A 17,997-nucleotide genomic window follows, 5' to 3' on the forward strand; every position below is an offset into this window, starting at 1 on the left:
AGTTAAAAATTAAATTTTATTTGCCAATTTATAACATGGAATCATAAGAAAAATAATTTATTAAGTACTACAATCACAGCAAGTGAAAATAAACAGCATGATGGTTGCCCAGCAGCAGTGGCGTATTTAGGTTTTGTGCTGCCCTAGGCACTCAAAATTCTGCTGCCCCCCCCCCAAGGTTTTAGGCCTTTTTTTCCCCTTAATATTTTTTTGGACATCACAAGCTGATCTAAGCAGTGCACAGACGCATCCAGTCAGTTACTTACTAAGACCTGCAATATGCACTGCACTCGCAGACCCACCACAGCTGATAAGGGGAGGCAGCATATGGGCACAAGGTCTTCTCCAGCCTCACCTTGTAAGCATATCCCCGGGCAAGTTTCTCATCAAGAACGCTTCCACTGCAAAAATGCTGGCGGCTCTAAATGAAGCAATGGTTTAAAGGAGCACTGCCTGTGAAGAGCAACCTTAATCAGCGCACGTGCCTTGTCTTCTCTGTAAAAGCCTGCACTTTATCGCTCATTGCACTGTGTGCTGGCTTTTAGAGAGAGGATAGGGCAGATGTGCTGCCCCTCCCAAATCTGCTGACCTAGGCACCGGCCTTGTTGGCCTAGGCCATTATACGCCCCTGCCCAGCAGTGGTCAGCAAAAATCACCCTGGACCATAGATTCACCATAAGTGGTTTAAATGGATTTTTAACTTTCTGTATATTACATTTAATTTTGTACACTAAATATAATTTTTATTTTTTTAAATTAATTACTTTATTTATTATTTTAGCTCAGGAAACATTTGCTTCCCCCTGTGTTCGGGGCTGTGAGATTCATATTTTGCCAGACTGTGTCCCATAACATTGTGGATGTGATATTGAGGCTAATTACGGTATATAGATAATTTGTTGAACTTTACACTATAACAAGAATTTGTGGCTATACATAAAACATATTTTATTTAAAGTGGGTATGAGCACAACTAGTAGATATTAATATATATATTTTACATTTATAGGAATATGTATTTTACAAGTTAGCCTTGGACCAACACTGTGGACCAATTGATCTTGATGCCTTTTTAAGGAAATTTGTCTTTAAAGCACAATTTGCCCAAAGTTAAAGTGACACTAGACACAAAAATAATCTGTCACCCAAATGAAAGAGCAGCGTTTAAAAACGTTGATATATTCTGCCTAACAAAATATAAAGTAAAAATCTCTAAACTAATATAACAGTATCAAATGTGCACTTCTTATTAAAGGGAAAGTAAACAATTGTAATTACAAGACTGTGCTGCTATAGAATAATATATCAGAGTCTACATGTTTTTAAAACAAAGTAACATCCTTTTTACAGCAATTGTTTTTTAATAGACAAACTCCACTCACCACTTGCCTTATTTGAGACAATCTGGGCTCTAGTCTAGAGAAAACCAGGGTAGCCACAATTATAATTTTAGTATAGATTGCATTGTTTTGCAATTGTTATCTGATAAAGCCAATTAGGGAAATGTGTGTAGCAGGGTTAGCCTTGATAAGTCAGCAGGCTGCATTTGAAGTTATGAGGATTAGAAACTGTTCAGTTTTCAGAGCTAATGTACATGAAAAGGGGACAAAATAAATACTGAAAATGTTAAGCAACGTTGTTTCATTATGCGTAACTAAACATTTTATATAAAAATCTCAAGGTGTTTACTGCCTCTGAAAATCGCTGCACATTTATTTTCTACTAATACTCAATAATCTTTAGCAGGAAGTACCTATCAACCAATGATCAGCCAACGTGCATTAGCATAGAATCAGCCAATAAGGATTAGTATGAATTAAGCAACTGATATTAGTTACATTTTCATTTAAAAAATAAATGACACGCTATTCTGCCTGCTTAGATGATGCTCTTTCAGAAGGATGACAGAATTATTAATTAATACGTAATTAGCGATCATAATTTTTTAAAAGAATAAACACAAACACACACGTAGATTTTTTGTTTATCACGGTCCTTTCTGTACAGTGAAGGTCAGAAATTCACTATTGATAGTTGTTGCTGGTAAAACCTATAAATTTCTAAAATTTTCAGAACTTCTATTATACAACAATATAGTAACAGCTGTGTTGTGTGGCATCCCTTGGTAAAACCTGCTACTACTATTGGTTAATAGTTTTATATATATAGGTATTAAACAGTATTTACATAATCTTTCCTTTTCATATCTGTGATGTAGGATGGTCTTTTACAAATAAATAATAACGGTAATTCTATAGAAATCAGGGAAAACATAATACAATTAGTGTCTTCATTGTGTTGTAAGACTGGATATCAATACAGGGAGGTTATGAATAATTTAAACATGAATATGCATTTTACTTTAAATGGTGCAACATATTTATAATTATATTAAATCCACATAAAAGTTATTTACACACATTTTTAACCTATGATATAGAATTCTGCTTGAAGACAAACAGTTAAAAAAACACACACACATTATAATAATATATCTGTAAAACAGAGCATTCAATATCAGCTGAAGCTGTAGGGTCCTATAAAGGTATTGCATAGCACAGATTAAAGCAATTTCTTTTCTTTTGTGACAGATCTTGGGTATAATTTATTATAAGTTGTGTGTCACAGAACAGTCCCTGTGCCAGCAGGTGGCGCTCAGTAATAGTAAGAAGAGTAGACTGCGTTGATCAAGGGTTTCACAACATGTCTCTGGAGTTACGGATAGCACAGCAGAGCACCATACTGAAGATCATGCCGAATATCTGCCGAGATAGAAATGGCATATCAGTTACTTTGGGACTAAATGAATTAGTTTTGCGTTCACAAGGTTGGTAAACAAATGTTCCAAACTCTTTTTTTTATCAAAACAGATAGATAGATAGATAGATAGATAGATAGATAGACAGAGCAATATATCTAGATCAATATATAAATATATATATATATATATATATATATATATATATATCGATAGATGATAGATTGAGCAAGATATCTATCTATCTATATATATATATATATATATATATATATATATATATATATATATATATATATATATATAGAGAGAGAGAGAGAGAGAGAGAGAGAGAGAGAGAGATTTTGATAGATAGATGATAGATAGAGATACAGACAGATAGATGATAGATATATAGAAAGATAGAAAGATACAGATAGAGAGATATAAATAGATAGAGATACAGACAGATAAATGAGAGAGAGAGAGGTATAGATAGATAGATAGACAGATAGATATAGATAGATAGATATAGATAGAGATATATATAGATAGCTAAAAGATAGATAGATAGATAGATAGATACAGTCAGACAAACAGATAGAGATACAGAAAGATAGATGATAGATATATAGATGATAGATAGATAATAGGTGAATGACAGAAAAAATGTTTGTAGTACAGACACCTAAGATATGGAAGACACTATAAATATAATACGCATTTGAATGTTTGCATTTATTATATTTTTTATTCTAGGTAATAAAGACGTATGCTTTCTCTTTTTCTAAAACATAACATATATACAGACAGATAGATAGATTATAGATAGATAATTGATATATAATTAGGCAGACAGATATATTTTTGTATAAGCAACTTACAGGGATATGAAACCCAATTTTTTTCTTTTATGTTTCAGATAGAGTATACAATTTTTAAACAACTTTCCAATTTACTTCTATTATCTAATTTGATTAGTTCTCTTTACATCATTTGTTGAAAAGCATCCCTTGGTAGATGTTGGAGCTGGGTGCTAGCTGCTGGTTAGTGGCTGCACATATATGCCTCTTTTCAATGGCTTACCAATGTGTTCAGCTAGCTCCCAGTAGTGCATTGCTGCTTTTTAATAAAGGATACCAACTGAATGAATCAAAATGGCTAATAAAAGTAAATTGGAAAGTTGTTAAAAAATGTATATGCCCCTTAAACATGAACAAACAAAATTGGGTTTCATGTCCCTTTAAGGTGGCATATATCCCCAATTAAATACCTGCAAAACACCACTGTAGATCATACACATGACATTACATAGTATGGGGAAATGGGGTGGAGGTAGCTAGATGAAAATAAATGATATTTTGTAATCACAATAATTATATAGACATGATTTCATCTACAACTAAACTAGGCAATAAGCCTCTAGTAGTTTGCCCAAATATAAGTCTGCTTTAAAGGGACATGAAACCCAAATTTTTTATTTCATGATTTAGAAAGAGCATGTCATTTTAAACAACTTTCTAATTTACTTCTATTATCTCATTTGCTTCATTCTCTTGATATCACTTGCTGAAAAGCATATCTAGATATGCTCAGTAGCTGCTGATTGGTTGCTGCACATAGAGACCTTGTGTGATTGGCTCACACATGTGCATTGCTATTTCTTCAACAAAGGATATCTAAAGAATTGAGCAAATTAGATAATAGAAGTAAATTGGAAAGTTGTTTAAAATTACATGCCCTATATGAATCATGAAATTTTAATTTTGACTAGACTGCCCCTTTAAAGGGACAGTCTACACCAGAATTGTTATTGTTTTAAAAGATAGATAATCCCTTTATTACCCATTCCCCAGTTTTGCATAACTAACACAGTTATAATAATATACTTTTAACCTCTGTGATTATCTTATATCTAAGCCTCTGAAGACTGCCCCTTTTTTTCAGTTCTTTTGACAGACTTGCAGTTTAGCCAATCAGTGCCTGCTCTCAGATAACTTCACGTGCACGAGCACAGTGTTATCTATATGAAACACATGAACTAAAACCCTCTAGTGGTGAAAAACTGTTAAAATACATTCTGAAAAGAGGCGGCCTTCAAGGTCTAAGAAATTAGCAGATGAACCTCCTAGGTTTAGCTTTCAACTAAGAATACCAAGAGAACAAAGTAAAATTGGTGATAAAAGTAAATTGGAAAATTGTTTAAAATTACATGCTCTATCTGAATCATGAAAGTTGGCCTAGACTGTCCCTTTAAGGTGATGGTAAACGTTCCCCTTTATAAACACAGATCTAGAATCTTAGTTATATTTTAGATGGCGTTTCATCCATCAGTTGTAATGAAGTTGCCCTGTAACTTACTTTTTTTTTCTACAAAAGGCTTTATTGAAAGAAACTGAGGTTTTACAGCAAAGCTTGATTACACATGGTATACATCAATATTGTTACAAGATAAAGTAATGCGTCAGCTTTTATTATACAATGCTCATACAATAGGCTACAACAATGAACCTTAACAACAGGAGCGTTTTTCACTGAACCTCATTCTACACCCCTATTAATTAATCGGACCTCTCTTGGGTCCCAAGTAAATCCAGGCTAAGGGTTATATGGGGGTGATGTATCAGTCAAGCATAGGAAAAGCATAATAGACTATGCAGGGGAAAGGCTATATAAACCAAGTGTTATGGAATAGTTTGGTTGAGAACCTAAAATTAAGCCAACAATTAACGTTCTAATTTTTTTTTTTTTCATAGCACCATAAACACTCGTCCCATCACAGGATGACCTTAAAGATGTGATAATATAGCATAAACCCATGGGATTAACATAATATCTTCAGTTAGATGATGATGGCTAGCTACAGGGAGTGCAGAATTATTAGGCAAGTTGTATTTTTGAGGATTAATTTTATTATTGAACAACAACCATGTTCTCAATGAACCCAAAAAACTCATTAATATCAAAGCTGAATAGTTTTGGAAGTAGTTTTTAGTTTGTTTTTAATTATAGCTATTTTAGGGGGATATCTGTGTGTGCAGGTGACTATTACTGTGCATAATTATTAGGCAACTTAACAAAAAACAAATATATACCCATTTCAATTATTTATTTTTACCAGTGAAACCAATATAACATCTCAACATTCACAAATATACATTTCTGACATTCAAAAACAAAACAAAAACAAATCAGTGACCAATATAGCCAACTTTCTTTGCAAGGACACTCAAAAGCCTGCCATCCATGGATTCTGTCAGTGTTTTGATCTGTTCACCATCAACATTGCGTGCAGCAGCAACCACAGCCTCCCAGACACTGTTCAGAGAGGTGTACTGTTTTCCCTTCTTGCAAATCTCACATTTCATGATGGACCACAGGTCCTCAATGGGGTTCAGATCAGGTGAACAAGGAGGCCATGTCATTAGATTTTCTTCTTTTATACCCTTTCTTGCCAGCCAAGCTGTGGAGTACTTGGACGCGTGTGATGGAGCATTGTCCTGCATGAAAAACAAAATTTATGCTTACCTGATAAATTCATTTCTCCTGTAGTGTGGTCAGTCCACGGGTCATCATTACTTCTGGGATATTATCTCCTCCCCTACAGGAAGTGCAAGAGGATTCACCCAGCAGAGCTGCTATATAGCTCCTCCCCTCTACGTCACCTCCAGTCATTCGACCAAAGGACCAACGAGAAAGGAGAAGCCCAAGGGTGTAGTGGTGACTGGAGTATAATCCAAAAAATTTTTTTAGCCTGCCATAAAAAACAGGGCGGGCCGTGGACTGACCACACTACAGGAGAAATGAATTTATCAGGTAAGCATAAATTTTGTTTTCTCCTGTTAAGTGTGGTCAGTCCACGGGTCATCATTACTTCTGGGATACCAATACCAAAGCAAAAGTACACGGATGACGGGAGGGACAGGCAGGCTCTTTATACGGAGGGAACCACTGCCTGAAGAACCTTTCTCCCAAAAACAGCCTCCGAAGAAGCAAAAGTGTCAAATTTGTAAAATTTGGAAAAAGTATGAAGAGAAGACCAAGTTGCAGCCTTGCAAATCTGTTCAACAGAAGCCTCATTCTTAAAGGCCCAAGTGGAAGCCACAGCTCTAGTAGAATGAGCTGTAATTCTTTCAGGAGGCTGCTGTCCAGCAGTCTCATAGGCTAATCGTATTATGACAGTTGAAAATAAATAAGTTATAGCATCAAATCTTTGTAAAAAATACACAATTTTAGCAAAGGATTGTTCCCATTAGCAAAGGATAACTAACCCTGACAGCAGAAAAAATACACAAATAAACGTTTTTTTATCACAGTCAACTACAATCTTCACAGCTCTGCTGTGAATGATTACCTCCCTCAAAACAAGCTTTGGAGATCCCTGAGTTCTGTAGAGATGAACCGGATCATGCAGGAAAAAAATGAACTTCTGACTGAGTTTTTTGATGCGTAGTAAAAGCGCCAAAAATGGCCCCTCCCCCTCACACATAACAGTGAGAGAGATCAGAAAACTGCTTTAATTTAAACAAAACTATTGCCAAGTGGAAAAAATAGTGCCCAAAACATTTTTTCACCCAGTACCTCAGAGAAATAAACGATTTTACATGCCAGCAAAAAAACGTTTAACCTCAATAAATTAATTGTTATTTAAAACCTATTGCAAGTCCCTGCAAATTAGGTTAAGTCTATGCATACAGTATAAATCCAGTGAAGTACCATTCTCCAGAATACTGAAGTGTGAAATATACATACATGACAGCCTGATACCAGCTACATCTACTGCATTTAAGGCTGAGTTTACATTATAACGGTATGGCAGGATTTTCTCATCAATTCCATGTCAGAAAATAATAAACTGCTACATACCTCTTTGCAGATTAATCTGCCCGCTGTCCCCTGATCTGAAGTTTACCTCTCCTCAGATGGCCGAGAAACAGCAATATGATCTTAACTACTCCGGCTAAAATCATAGAAAAACTCAGGTAGATTCTTCTTCAAATTCTACCAGAGAATAAATAACACACTCCGGTGCTATAATAAAATAACAAACTTTTGATTGAAGGTAATAAACTAATTAAAATCACCACAGTCCTCTCACACATCCTATCTATTCGTTGGGTGCAAGAGAATGACTGGAGGTGACGTAGAGGGGAGGAGCTATATAGCAGCTCTGCTGGGTGAATCCTCTTGCACTTCCTGTAGGGGAGGAGATAATATCCCAGAAGTAATGATGACCCGTGGACTGACCACACTTAACAGGAGAAATCATGTTTTTCTTGAAGGATGCAGACTTCTTCCTGTACCACTGCTTGAAGAAGGTGTCTTCCAGAAACTGGCAGTAGGACTGGGAGTTGAGCTTGACTCCATCCTCAACACGAAAAGGCCCCACAAGCTCATCTTTGATGATACCAGCCAAAACCAGTACTCCACCTTGCTGGCATCTGAGTCGGACTGGAGCTCTCTGCCCTTTACCAATCCAGCCACAGGCCCATCCATCTGGCCCATCAAGACTCACTCTCATTTCATCAGTCCATAAAACCTTAGAAAAATCAGTCTTGAGATATTTCTTGGCCCAGTCTTGACGTTTCAGCTTGTGTGTCTTGTTCAGTGGTGGTCGTCTTTCAGCCTTTCTTACCTTGGCCATGTCTCTGAGTATTGCACACCTTGTGCTTTTGGGCACTCCAGTGATGTTGCAGCTCTGAAATATGGCCAAACTGGTGGCAAGTGGCATCTTGGCAGCTGCACGCTTGACTTTTCTCAGTGCATGGGCAGTTATTTTGCGCCTTGGTTTTTCCACACGCTTCTTGCGACCCTGTTGACTATTTTGAATGAAACGCTTGATTGTTCGATGATCACGCTTCAGAAGCTTTGCAATTTTAAGAGTGCTGCATCCCTCTGCAAGATATCTGACTATTTTTGACTTTTCTGAGCCTGTCAAGTCCTTCTTTTGACCCATTTTGCCAAAGGAAAGGAAGTTGCCTAATAATTATGCACACCTGATATAGGGTGTTGATGTCATTAGACCACACCCCTTCTCATTACAGAGATGCACATCACCTAATATGCTTAATTGGTAGTAGGCTTTCGAGCCTATACAGCTTGGAGTAAGACAACATGCATAAAGAGGATGATGTGGTCAAAATACTCATTTGCCTAATAATTCTGCACTCCCTGTATATATATCTCCTGGTTTTAACAGTTGGCTAGAGCTTTCTAATAAGGCAATACAGTCATCTAATGTGTATAGAAAAGTGTGAGCACTTGTTGAAAATATTATATTTCACTGCTAGGAAACTGTGGTTAACAATTGATTGCATAATCGATGAAGTATAGGTCATCCGATTTAACTATGACAGTCTACTATCTTCCTTTTCATGGCCCCGGCCGTAGGCCATTTAAAGAGGGTTGGAGGATTGGGATGGTGCAATACATAACTATTGTGGAGTTGACCCCATTGCCTCAAAGAACAATCCATATCTATAACAATGTTATGGTCAAAGTGGCAAATATACAACAATAAAAGAAAATTTTAAAACTTAGTAGAACTTTATACAGTTACCACCGACCATACCAGCTACTGTTGTTTAAGGGTCTGGTGATGCAATTGAGGAGCTAGTTCAGTGTCAACCCCCCCATTTCAACCTGATCATAGCGATCAACTTCTGAGAGAGTCAGCTGTATTTTTAACAAAGGGTTACTGAGCAAATTCAATTGTGTCCAAAATGTCTTTGTTATTGCAATATGTTGCGGCTCCATATGAAGAGTCTGCACAGGGCTGTATAGTCTGACCGGGTCTACAGATTTTACTCCGTGATTGCGCTGTTCGCCACTCAGAAGGATGTTGTGTGGCAGAAGACTTGACAGCTTTGTTATTTTATCTGTCAGGGGGACCCCCCCAAGAGCCTACTCGGCATCGATTTCTGACCTGTTTTGGAATCCAGAGATATCCCTCTGCTGTCTTCCGGTGGTAACGTAGCATCAGAGCTGGAATCACTTGCATGCAACTACTTAACGGTGGAGCCGATGTTGTTGCTTGGTAAGTTGGTGGGGTTTGATGGTGACTCCGTAGTGATGTTTAGTTCTTCTAAGCCAGTGATGTTAGGTTTGGACTCTGCAGGCCCTTGTTGTGGGTCAGCTGTTTCTGAAGTGCGCACAGTTTTCAGAGTGCAGTTGCCGCGTACAGCTTACTTATTAAAAAAATCATATGGGGCTATTTCCATCATCATGTTCATAAGCCTCTCGAAGTTTGCATAATGCGGGCTGGAATAGGCTGAGAGATCCGTAACTGCCATGTTCGCCAATTTCTTACAGTGCTGCTTGGCTCCCAACTGCTTAAACTTTCAGTAAAACAAATTCTTTGGGTCTTTGTTGGTAGTGAGGTAGGAATAGTGGTGTCGGTGTCTGATGGTTTAAGGCTTAATTTAGGTAGAATACCTTGGCTAGCCGAGGGGGTGGCGCTGCCTGTTAGCAAGCCACCGCTCCAGGCCTCTAACGTCCGATGCAGTGCTCCAACTTCAAGAATACAGCAAAGTTTATGAGCTAGTAAGTTCTTCTGAGCAATATCACAATATTTGTGACAAATATTGGTGAGATGCTTTAGGATGTCTCAGTAAATCGGCAGATTAAAGAGAGATCAGCAGGAGCCCCTGGAAAATGCAACTGCTCTGGTATGCCCCTGTAACTTACTATTTAATATAGATATGCAATTCAAATACCCCACGCTCCGCCAGCCCACTGCAAAAGTACATTTTTCTGTGAACTAACAGTTTAAATTGTTCTCCAAACAGTGCTATAGCTACAACAAAAGTGACATATGGGGAGATTGCTGATAAGAGAACAATTCAAACAGTTAGTTCACTGAAAAATAATAATTTTAAAGTGGGCAGGTGGAGCTCAGGGTATTTGAATTTCAAACCTATATTAAAAACTGATGAATGACACTCCATGTAAAATATCACTAACATTCTAGATCTGATTTTAAAAAGGGGAGAATTTACCATTACTTTAATGATAAATGTCCTTAGTCCTGTTAAAACAGCGTGTAGTGCTGTCACAGGCAAAATAATGCTACTCTAGTAGCCCAAACAGAGGTCAAGAGCTATTTGATGTAATTAGGAAACTTAATATAGGAACTATACCGGCTTATTTTAATTCTACTAACACATGGAATAATTTGTCTAGAAGTAATTTTTAAATGACTTAAAGGGACATAAAATCCACATTTTTATTTCATGATTCAGAAAGAGCATACCATTTTAAATAACGTTTCAATGTAATACTATTACCTGATGTGATTAGTTATCTTGGTATCCTTTGTAGAAAGCCATACCTAGGTAGGTTTAGGAGCTGGTAGCTAGCTGCTGATTGGTAGCTACACATATAAGCTTACTCTCATTGACTTACTGATGTGTTCAGCTAGCTCCCAGTAGTGCATTGCTGCTACTTCAATAAAGGATACCAAGAAAATGATGACAAATTGTTAAAAAATGTATGTCCTATCTGAATTATACATTTTTTTTGTTTCATGCCCCTTTACATCTTTAATTATGCTGTAATCTGTCTCCTTATCTTGGTATTTGGCCAACGTTTCTATTTGTTTAGTATGCATCAGTCAACTTTAACCAAAATGATTCAGAGCTCATTTGAAGACCTTAAAGTGATATGAAACCCAAATCTTTCTTTCATGACTCAGATAGAGCATGCAATTTCAAACAACATTCTAATTTACTTCTGTTATCAATTTTTCTTCGTTTTCAGTATCTTTTGTTGAAAAGCAGCGACGTATTAGGAGCCGACCGATTTCTGGAGAACTATATGGCAGCAGTTTTACAAGAATGTTATCCATTTACAAGAGCACTAGATAACAGCACTATTTCCTGCCATATAGTGCTCTAGATGCCTACCTAGGTATCTCTTTAACACAGGATATCATGGTAACAAAGCAATTTTTTTTTAAATAGTATGCTCTGTCTGAATCGCAAAAGAAAATGTTGGGGTTTCATATCCCTTTAATATTAGGTGACCTCAAGTAAGCTTTTTATGGAAGTGATGCTAATTGTTAATGGCTTTTATACTATCAATTTAAAATCCACTTAACTTGTGAGGATTTCTAATAAACAAATTAGCTTTCAATTTCTTATTTTGTCTAACACAGAGATATCCAAAACCCCCAGGGGCATCGCTGTCCCCTAGCCAGCTCTGCACAACTAGCTACACTCCCTTCAGAAACTCCTCTAGAAGTTACTGGCCAGCAGATACCTTATCTTCCCACAGAACAAGAAGGAAAACAACAAAAAAGATTCCCAAGGGTCCAAAACTAGGAGGATGTAGGAGGGTTAAACGACTTGTCGACAACTGGTGTCATCAGTCCTGTTAAAGGGACAGTCTACTCCTGAAATGTTATTGTTTGAAAAGATAGATAATCCCTTTATTACCCATTCCCCAGTTTTGCATAACCAACACAGTTATATTAAATACTAGGCGATAAGCCTGGCCAGAGGGCAGTCTATTTTAAAAAAAAAAACTACAAACCCCAAAGCACAAATTACACAAAATAAAAAATGTAAAACTACAGAAAAAAATAAACAAAGCTATCCAAAATAAAAAATGTAAACCTAAACTAATACCCCTATAAAAAATCCCCCCAAATTAAAAACACCCCCTAATCTAATACAGGTGGCCCTCGTTTTACAACGGTTCAATTTACACCGTTTTAGAATAACAACCTTTTTTTCCAGTCATGTGACTGCTATTGAAAAGCATTGAGAAGCAGTGCATTTATTAAAATAGCCAGTAGGTGGAGCTGTCCGCTTGTGTTGCAGCAAAGCCAAGCAAGCTGAAATTAATCAGTTTATCCAGACCTGAGCTATCGAGCAGATTTCAAAGGAATAAGATTTTCCTGTCTATAACTCAGTCCAGATTGGAATGCATAGAAAGAACTGTTTGCAGAAAAATGCAAGTGAAGTCTGTGTTGTGTGATTATTTTATTAGGTTTATAATGCTGTTTAGCAAATTTTTTTGTTCATTTAACTTAGTTTAATTATATATTCTGTGTTGTGTGATTATTTTATTAGGTTTATAATGCTGTCTAGCATTTAAAGTCTTCATTTCAAAGCTTTTAATATGACAATTTTAAGAGGGGCCTGGAACCTATCTCCTTCACTTCCCATTGACTTACATTATTAACTGGGTTTCGATTTACAACCATTCCTTCTGGAACCTAACCCCAGCGTAAACTGAGGGCTACCTGTACTAAACTACCAATAGCCCTTAAAATGGCTTTAGTAGGACATTGCCCTAAGTTAAACAGCTCTTTTACCTAAAAAATTACTAATTACCCCCTAACAGTAAAACCCCCCATCCACCAAACCCCCCAAAATAAAAAAACATAACACTAAAAAAAAACTAAACTACCCGTTGCCCCTAAATGGGCATTTGTATGGTCATTGCCCTTAAAAGGGCATTCAGCTCTTTTACTGCCCTTCAGCTCTTTTACTGCCCTTCAGCTCTTTACTTGCTCGCCGTCATTTATCAAGCAGCGGTCACCAGACCGCTGCTTCCTTAGCCTCTTCGCCACCTCTAATCTGGCAAAATTCAATCTCCTCGGTCTAGTTAGACCGAGGAGATTGACAGCTCCTGCCCGCGCGTGATTGGCTGTGCGCGGGCAGACGGCGGGATTGCACGCGAGCGCAAAATTGCGCTCGTGTGCAATGCCGAATACCTGCGGGTATTTTCGCCCCGCCACAGGCGAGCTGAGGCGTACAGGGGCGCGTATATGCGCCCCTGTACGCCTCAGCTTTAATAAATCTAGCCCTTAGTATTTTTAAATGTAAAAGAGCTGTTTAACTTAGGGCAATGCCCTACAAAAGGCCCTTTACAGGGCTATTGGTAGTTTAGGGGCGTTTTTATTTTTTGGGGGGGGCGTTTTTATTTTAATAGGGATTAGGTTTACTTTTTTATTTTTGATAATTGTGTTTATTTTTTTCATTAATTTTAGAGTTTATTATTTTTTTTGTAATTTTAGATTATTTTGTAATCAATTTAATGTTAGGTTTTATTATTTTAATTGTAACTTAGTATTGGGGTTAATTTAGGGGGTGTTAGGTTAGGGGGCTTAGTAATTAAATTAGTTATTTGCGTTGTGGGGTTTGGTGGTTTAGAGATCAATTAGGTTTATTGCGATGTTCGGTTTGGAGGTTTAGGAGTAAATAGGTTAATTAGGTTTATTGCGATGTGGGGGTTTAGGGGTTAATAGGTTAATTAGGTTTATTGTGATGTGGGGGGTTGGCAGTTTAGGGGTTAATTAGGTTTATTGCGATGTGGGGCTTTGGGGGTTCAGGGGTTAATAGGTTTAATTAGGTTTATTGCGATGTGGGGGGTTGGCGGTTTAGGGGTTAATATTTTAATTATGTTATTTGCGGATTAGGGGTTAATTACATTATTATTTTGCGATGTGGGGGTTTGCAGTTTAGGTGTTTGTTAATACTTAGTGCGGGAGGTTAGGTTTTATTGTTATACTTTGTGCAGGCGGTTAGGTTCTTTGTAATTTTGTGCGGGCGGTTATGTGTTTTTTATTTATTTCTTGCGGGCGGTTACCTTTTTTTTCGTTATTACATGCGGGCTGTTGCATGTTTTTTTTTTAAGGCTTTGGGTTTGCCTACGCTGAATCCAGGTGGATTCTTTTGGCTGCGCGCCCAGCCAACGTTCTTTTAGCTGCCTCGCGCAGCCAACATTCCTTTGAGGATGCGTGCGCAACTGGCGACGGACGTGTTACAAACGCGATTATAGTATAGATACTATTACCTCTGTGATTACCTTGTATCTAAGCCTCTGCAGACTGCCACCTTATTTCAGTTCTTTAGACTTGCATTTTAGCCAATCAGTGCTAACTCATAACTAACTCCAGGGGTGTGAGCACAATGTTATCTATATGGCACACATGAACTAACACCCTCTAGTTGTGAAAACCTGTCAAAATGCACTTAGATAAGAGGCGGCCTTCAAGGGCTTAGAAATTAGGATATGAGCCTACCCAGGTTTAGCTTTCAATAAAGAATACCAAAAGAACAAAGTACATTTGATGATAAAAATGAATTGGAAAGTTGTTTAAAATTGCATGCCCTATCTGAATTATGATAGTTTAATTTTGACTAGACTGTCCCTTTAAGTAATCAAACACATCTGGAGACATTTTACAGAGGCACTGAAACTTGGTATAGCACACGAGGCAGCTGGAGAAGGGCACTCATGGGGGTAAGAGGTGTATGGAGTGAGGGGGGCTGGCTGATTTTGCAGAGAGTGAACTGGTTGCAGACCAGACAGCTGCCAAGGTACATCTAATATTACCAGAATCATTGTGCCACATTTCTTAGCATATGACATGAATCAAAATCAGCTTCGGGTACAGCAGAGGCAAAAAATAAAATCTGATTTAGTCAATGTGACGTCACATTATACATCATACTGAATGTTAAAAACAGCAGATTCCCCTAAACATGTAAGAAAAGTAACAATGCTAACTACAGATAACAAACATGCTGAATGCTGATTAGAATGTGCAATCAAGCGGTGGGAGGCAAATCAAACTCAATTTCACATATGTGGCTAAAAACACAAACTACTATTCGCCCCCTAAGCTGCCGAATGCCCAGACACATAAAACCCATAACCAGCATCCACTATTAATGCCACAACTACTGACGCATAAATCAATAAAAAACCCAAACTAATATTAACCACTAAGCCACTGGTTTTCAAACCTGTCCTCAGGCCTCCCCAACAGGTCAGGTTTTCAGGATTATCTTGGATGAGAGCAGGTAAAGTAACCAGGTTTACTAATCAGCTGATTATTTCACCTGTGCTTCAGTTCAGATATCCTCAATATGTGGCCTGTTAGGAAGGCCTGAGGACAGGTTTGAAAATCAGTGCTTTTAACCATCACAACCCTCAATATATAACAACATTGTGGGTAAAATCCCCTAACCTCTATTAACTCCAAGTCACCACAACCCAGGAAGAAAAACCCTGAACATCTGCTATTGATGCCCAACTGTTGTACAACCCTCCAATCTCTGGCCATGTTGCGCATGGGAGCTGCAATGCATTAAAAATAAAGGGCCAGATTACAAGTGGAGTGGAAAAACATAAATTATGCTTATCAGATAATTTCCTTTCCTTCTGTATGGGAAGAGTCCACAGCTGCATTCCTTATTTGTGGGAAATACTGAACCTGGCCACCAGGAGGAGGCAAATACCCCCCAGCCATAGGCTTAAATACCTCCCCCACTTCCTCATAACCCCAATCCTTCTACTGAGGTAACAAGAAACAGAAATATCAGGGTGAAAAAGGTGCCAGAAGAATACATTTAAATTTAGGGCCGCCCATCGGAGAACATGGGCGGGAGCTGTGGACTTTTCCCATACAGAAGGAAAGGAAATTATCTGGTAAGCATAATTTATGCTTTCCTTCTAAATATGAGAAGAGTCTACAGCTGCATTCCTTACTTGTGGGAAACATATATCCAAGCTCTAGAGTACACAGAATGCTAACGGGAGGGAAAAAAAGAGAGGCAGACCATAATTTGAGGGCACCACAGCCTGCAAAACCTCTCTCCTGAAGGCTGCTTCAGCAGAAGCAAAAACATCAAACTTGTACAATTTGGAAAAAGTATTTAAGGAGGACCAGGTAACTGTCCTACAAATCTGATCCATAGAGTCATCATTTTTGAAGGCCCAAGAGGAAACCACTGACCTTGTAGAATGAGCCGTAATCCTCAGAGGAGGCTTATGTCCCGCTGTCTCTATGCTAAACGGATGACACTCCTCAGCCAAAAAGATAAGGAAGTCGAAGAGGTCCTCTGACCCCTACGCTTCCCAGAAAAGAGAACAGCGAAAGAAGTTTGTCTAAATTCCTTTGTGGCTTGAAGATAGAACTTCAAGGCACAAACCACATCCAGAATTACGTTGTAAACATTCCTTCGACGAAGAAGGATTAGAACATAAGAAAGGAACCACAATCTCTTGATTTATGTTGCAAATTGACACAACCTTAGGAAAAAAACCTTACTTGGTTCGAAGAACAGTCTTATCAGCATGGAAAGCCAGATAAGGAAGGACGCATTGCAAGGCCGCAATCACAGATACATTGCGCGCAGAAGCAATAGCCAGTAGAAAAGGAACCTTCCAAGACAGCAATTTAATGTCTACTTCATGCTTAGGCTCCAACGGAGCTCGTTGCAAAACGTTAAGAACAATATTTGAACCCCAAGGAGGAGCATAAACCAGCAAAAAGCTTACGAGCTTGAATGAGAGTAAAAATAACTCTCTCAGAAAACCCTCTCTTGGCTAGTACTAAGCGTTCAATCTCCACGCAGTCAGCCTCAGAGAATCTAGACATCGATGAACAAAGAGACCTTGGTCAGCAGATCCCTGCGACAAGGTAACTTCTACGGAGGATATGATGACATCCCCACTAGATCCGCATATCCTTCGCGGCCAAGATGTAGCAATCAGTATCACTGACACCTGCTTGATTCGAGCCACTACACTAGGAAGTAGTGGTACCAGACAGAAAACCGCTAATGCATCTGTTAGCTCCACCTGAGGATCCCTGTACCTCGACCCATATCTGGGTAGCTTGGTATTGAGACGTCATAAGATCTTCCTCTTGCAAATCTCCGCAACACTCAGGATGGAGAGACCATTCCCCCGGATGAAAGGATTGTCTGCAGAGGAAATCCGCTTCCCAGTAGTCCACACCCTGAATGTGGATAGCTGACAGCAAACAAATGTGGGTCTCCGCCCACTCCAGAATCCGAGATACTTCCCTCATAGCTAGGGAGCTTTTCGTTCCCCCCTGATGGTTGATGTAAGCCACTGAGGTTATATTGTCTTATTGGAATCAGATAAACTGGGATGAACCCAGCAGAGGCCAAGCCTTCAGAGCATTGTATATTGCCCAAAGATCCAAAATGAGATCGGAGGGAGATTTCCTCCTGAGTCCATAGGCCCTGTGCCTTCCTGGCACCCCAAACAGCTCCCCATCTTGACAGACTCGCAACCGTAGTCACAATCACCCAGGATGGACTTAAGATGGATGTCCCTCGGGACAAGTGATCCAGACAAAAGCACCAAGAGAGCGATTCTTGCAACGGTCTGTTAGAAATATTCTTATGTCTATGAAGTCTATTATAGTACCCGTGAATTCTACCCTGGTACTTGATACAAGAAAACTCTCTCTAGATTTATCTTCCATCCATGGG

The 17,997-nt window shown here is 38.4% G+C and overlaps 1 protein-coding gene across 1 annotated transcript in view; it reads right to left on the minus strand.

Annotated features, from left to right (window-relative positions):
• Nucleotides 1-923: 923 nt before the first annotated feature.
• The window catches only part of TSPAN2 (tetraspanin 2), a 458,679-nt gene continuing 441,605 nt past the window's right edge, over nucleotides 924-17,997 (minus strand). Inside the window, exon 8 of the mRNA XM_053706532.1 lies at nucleotides 924-2,762. Within this exon, the coding sequence (XP_053562507.1) occupies nucleotides 2,697-2,762 (66 nt within the window). The 3' untranslated portion in view covers nucleotides 924-2,696. The remainder of the gene's footprint in view (nucleotides 2,763-17,997) is intronic.

Source organism: Bombina bombina, chromosome 3 (genome assembly GCF_027579735.1).
Source record: "Bombina bombina isolate aBomBom1 chromosome 3, aBomBom1.pri, whole genome shotgun sequence".
Lineage (NCBI taxonomy): Eukaryota > Metazoa > Chordata > Amphibia > Anura > Bombinatoridae > Bombina > Bombina bombina.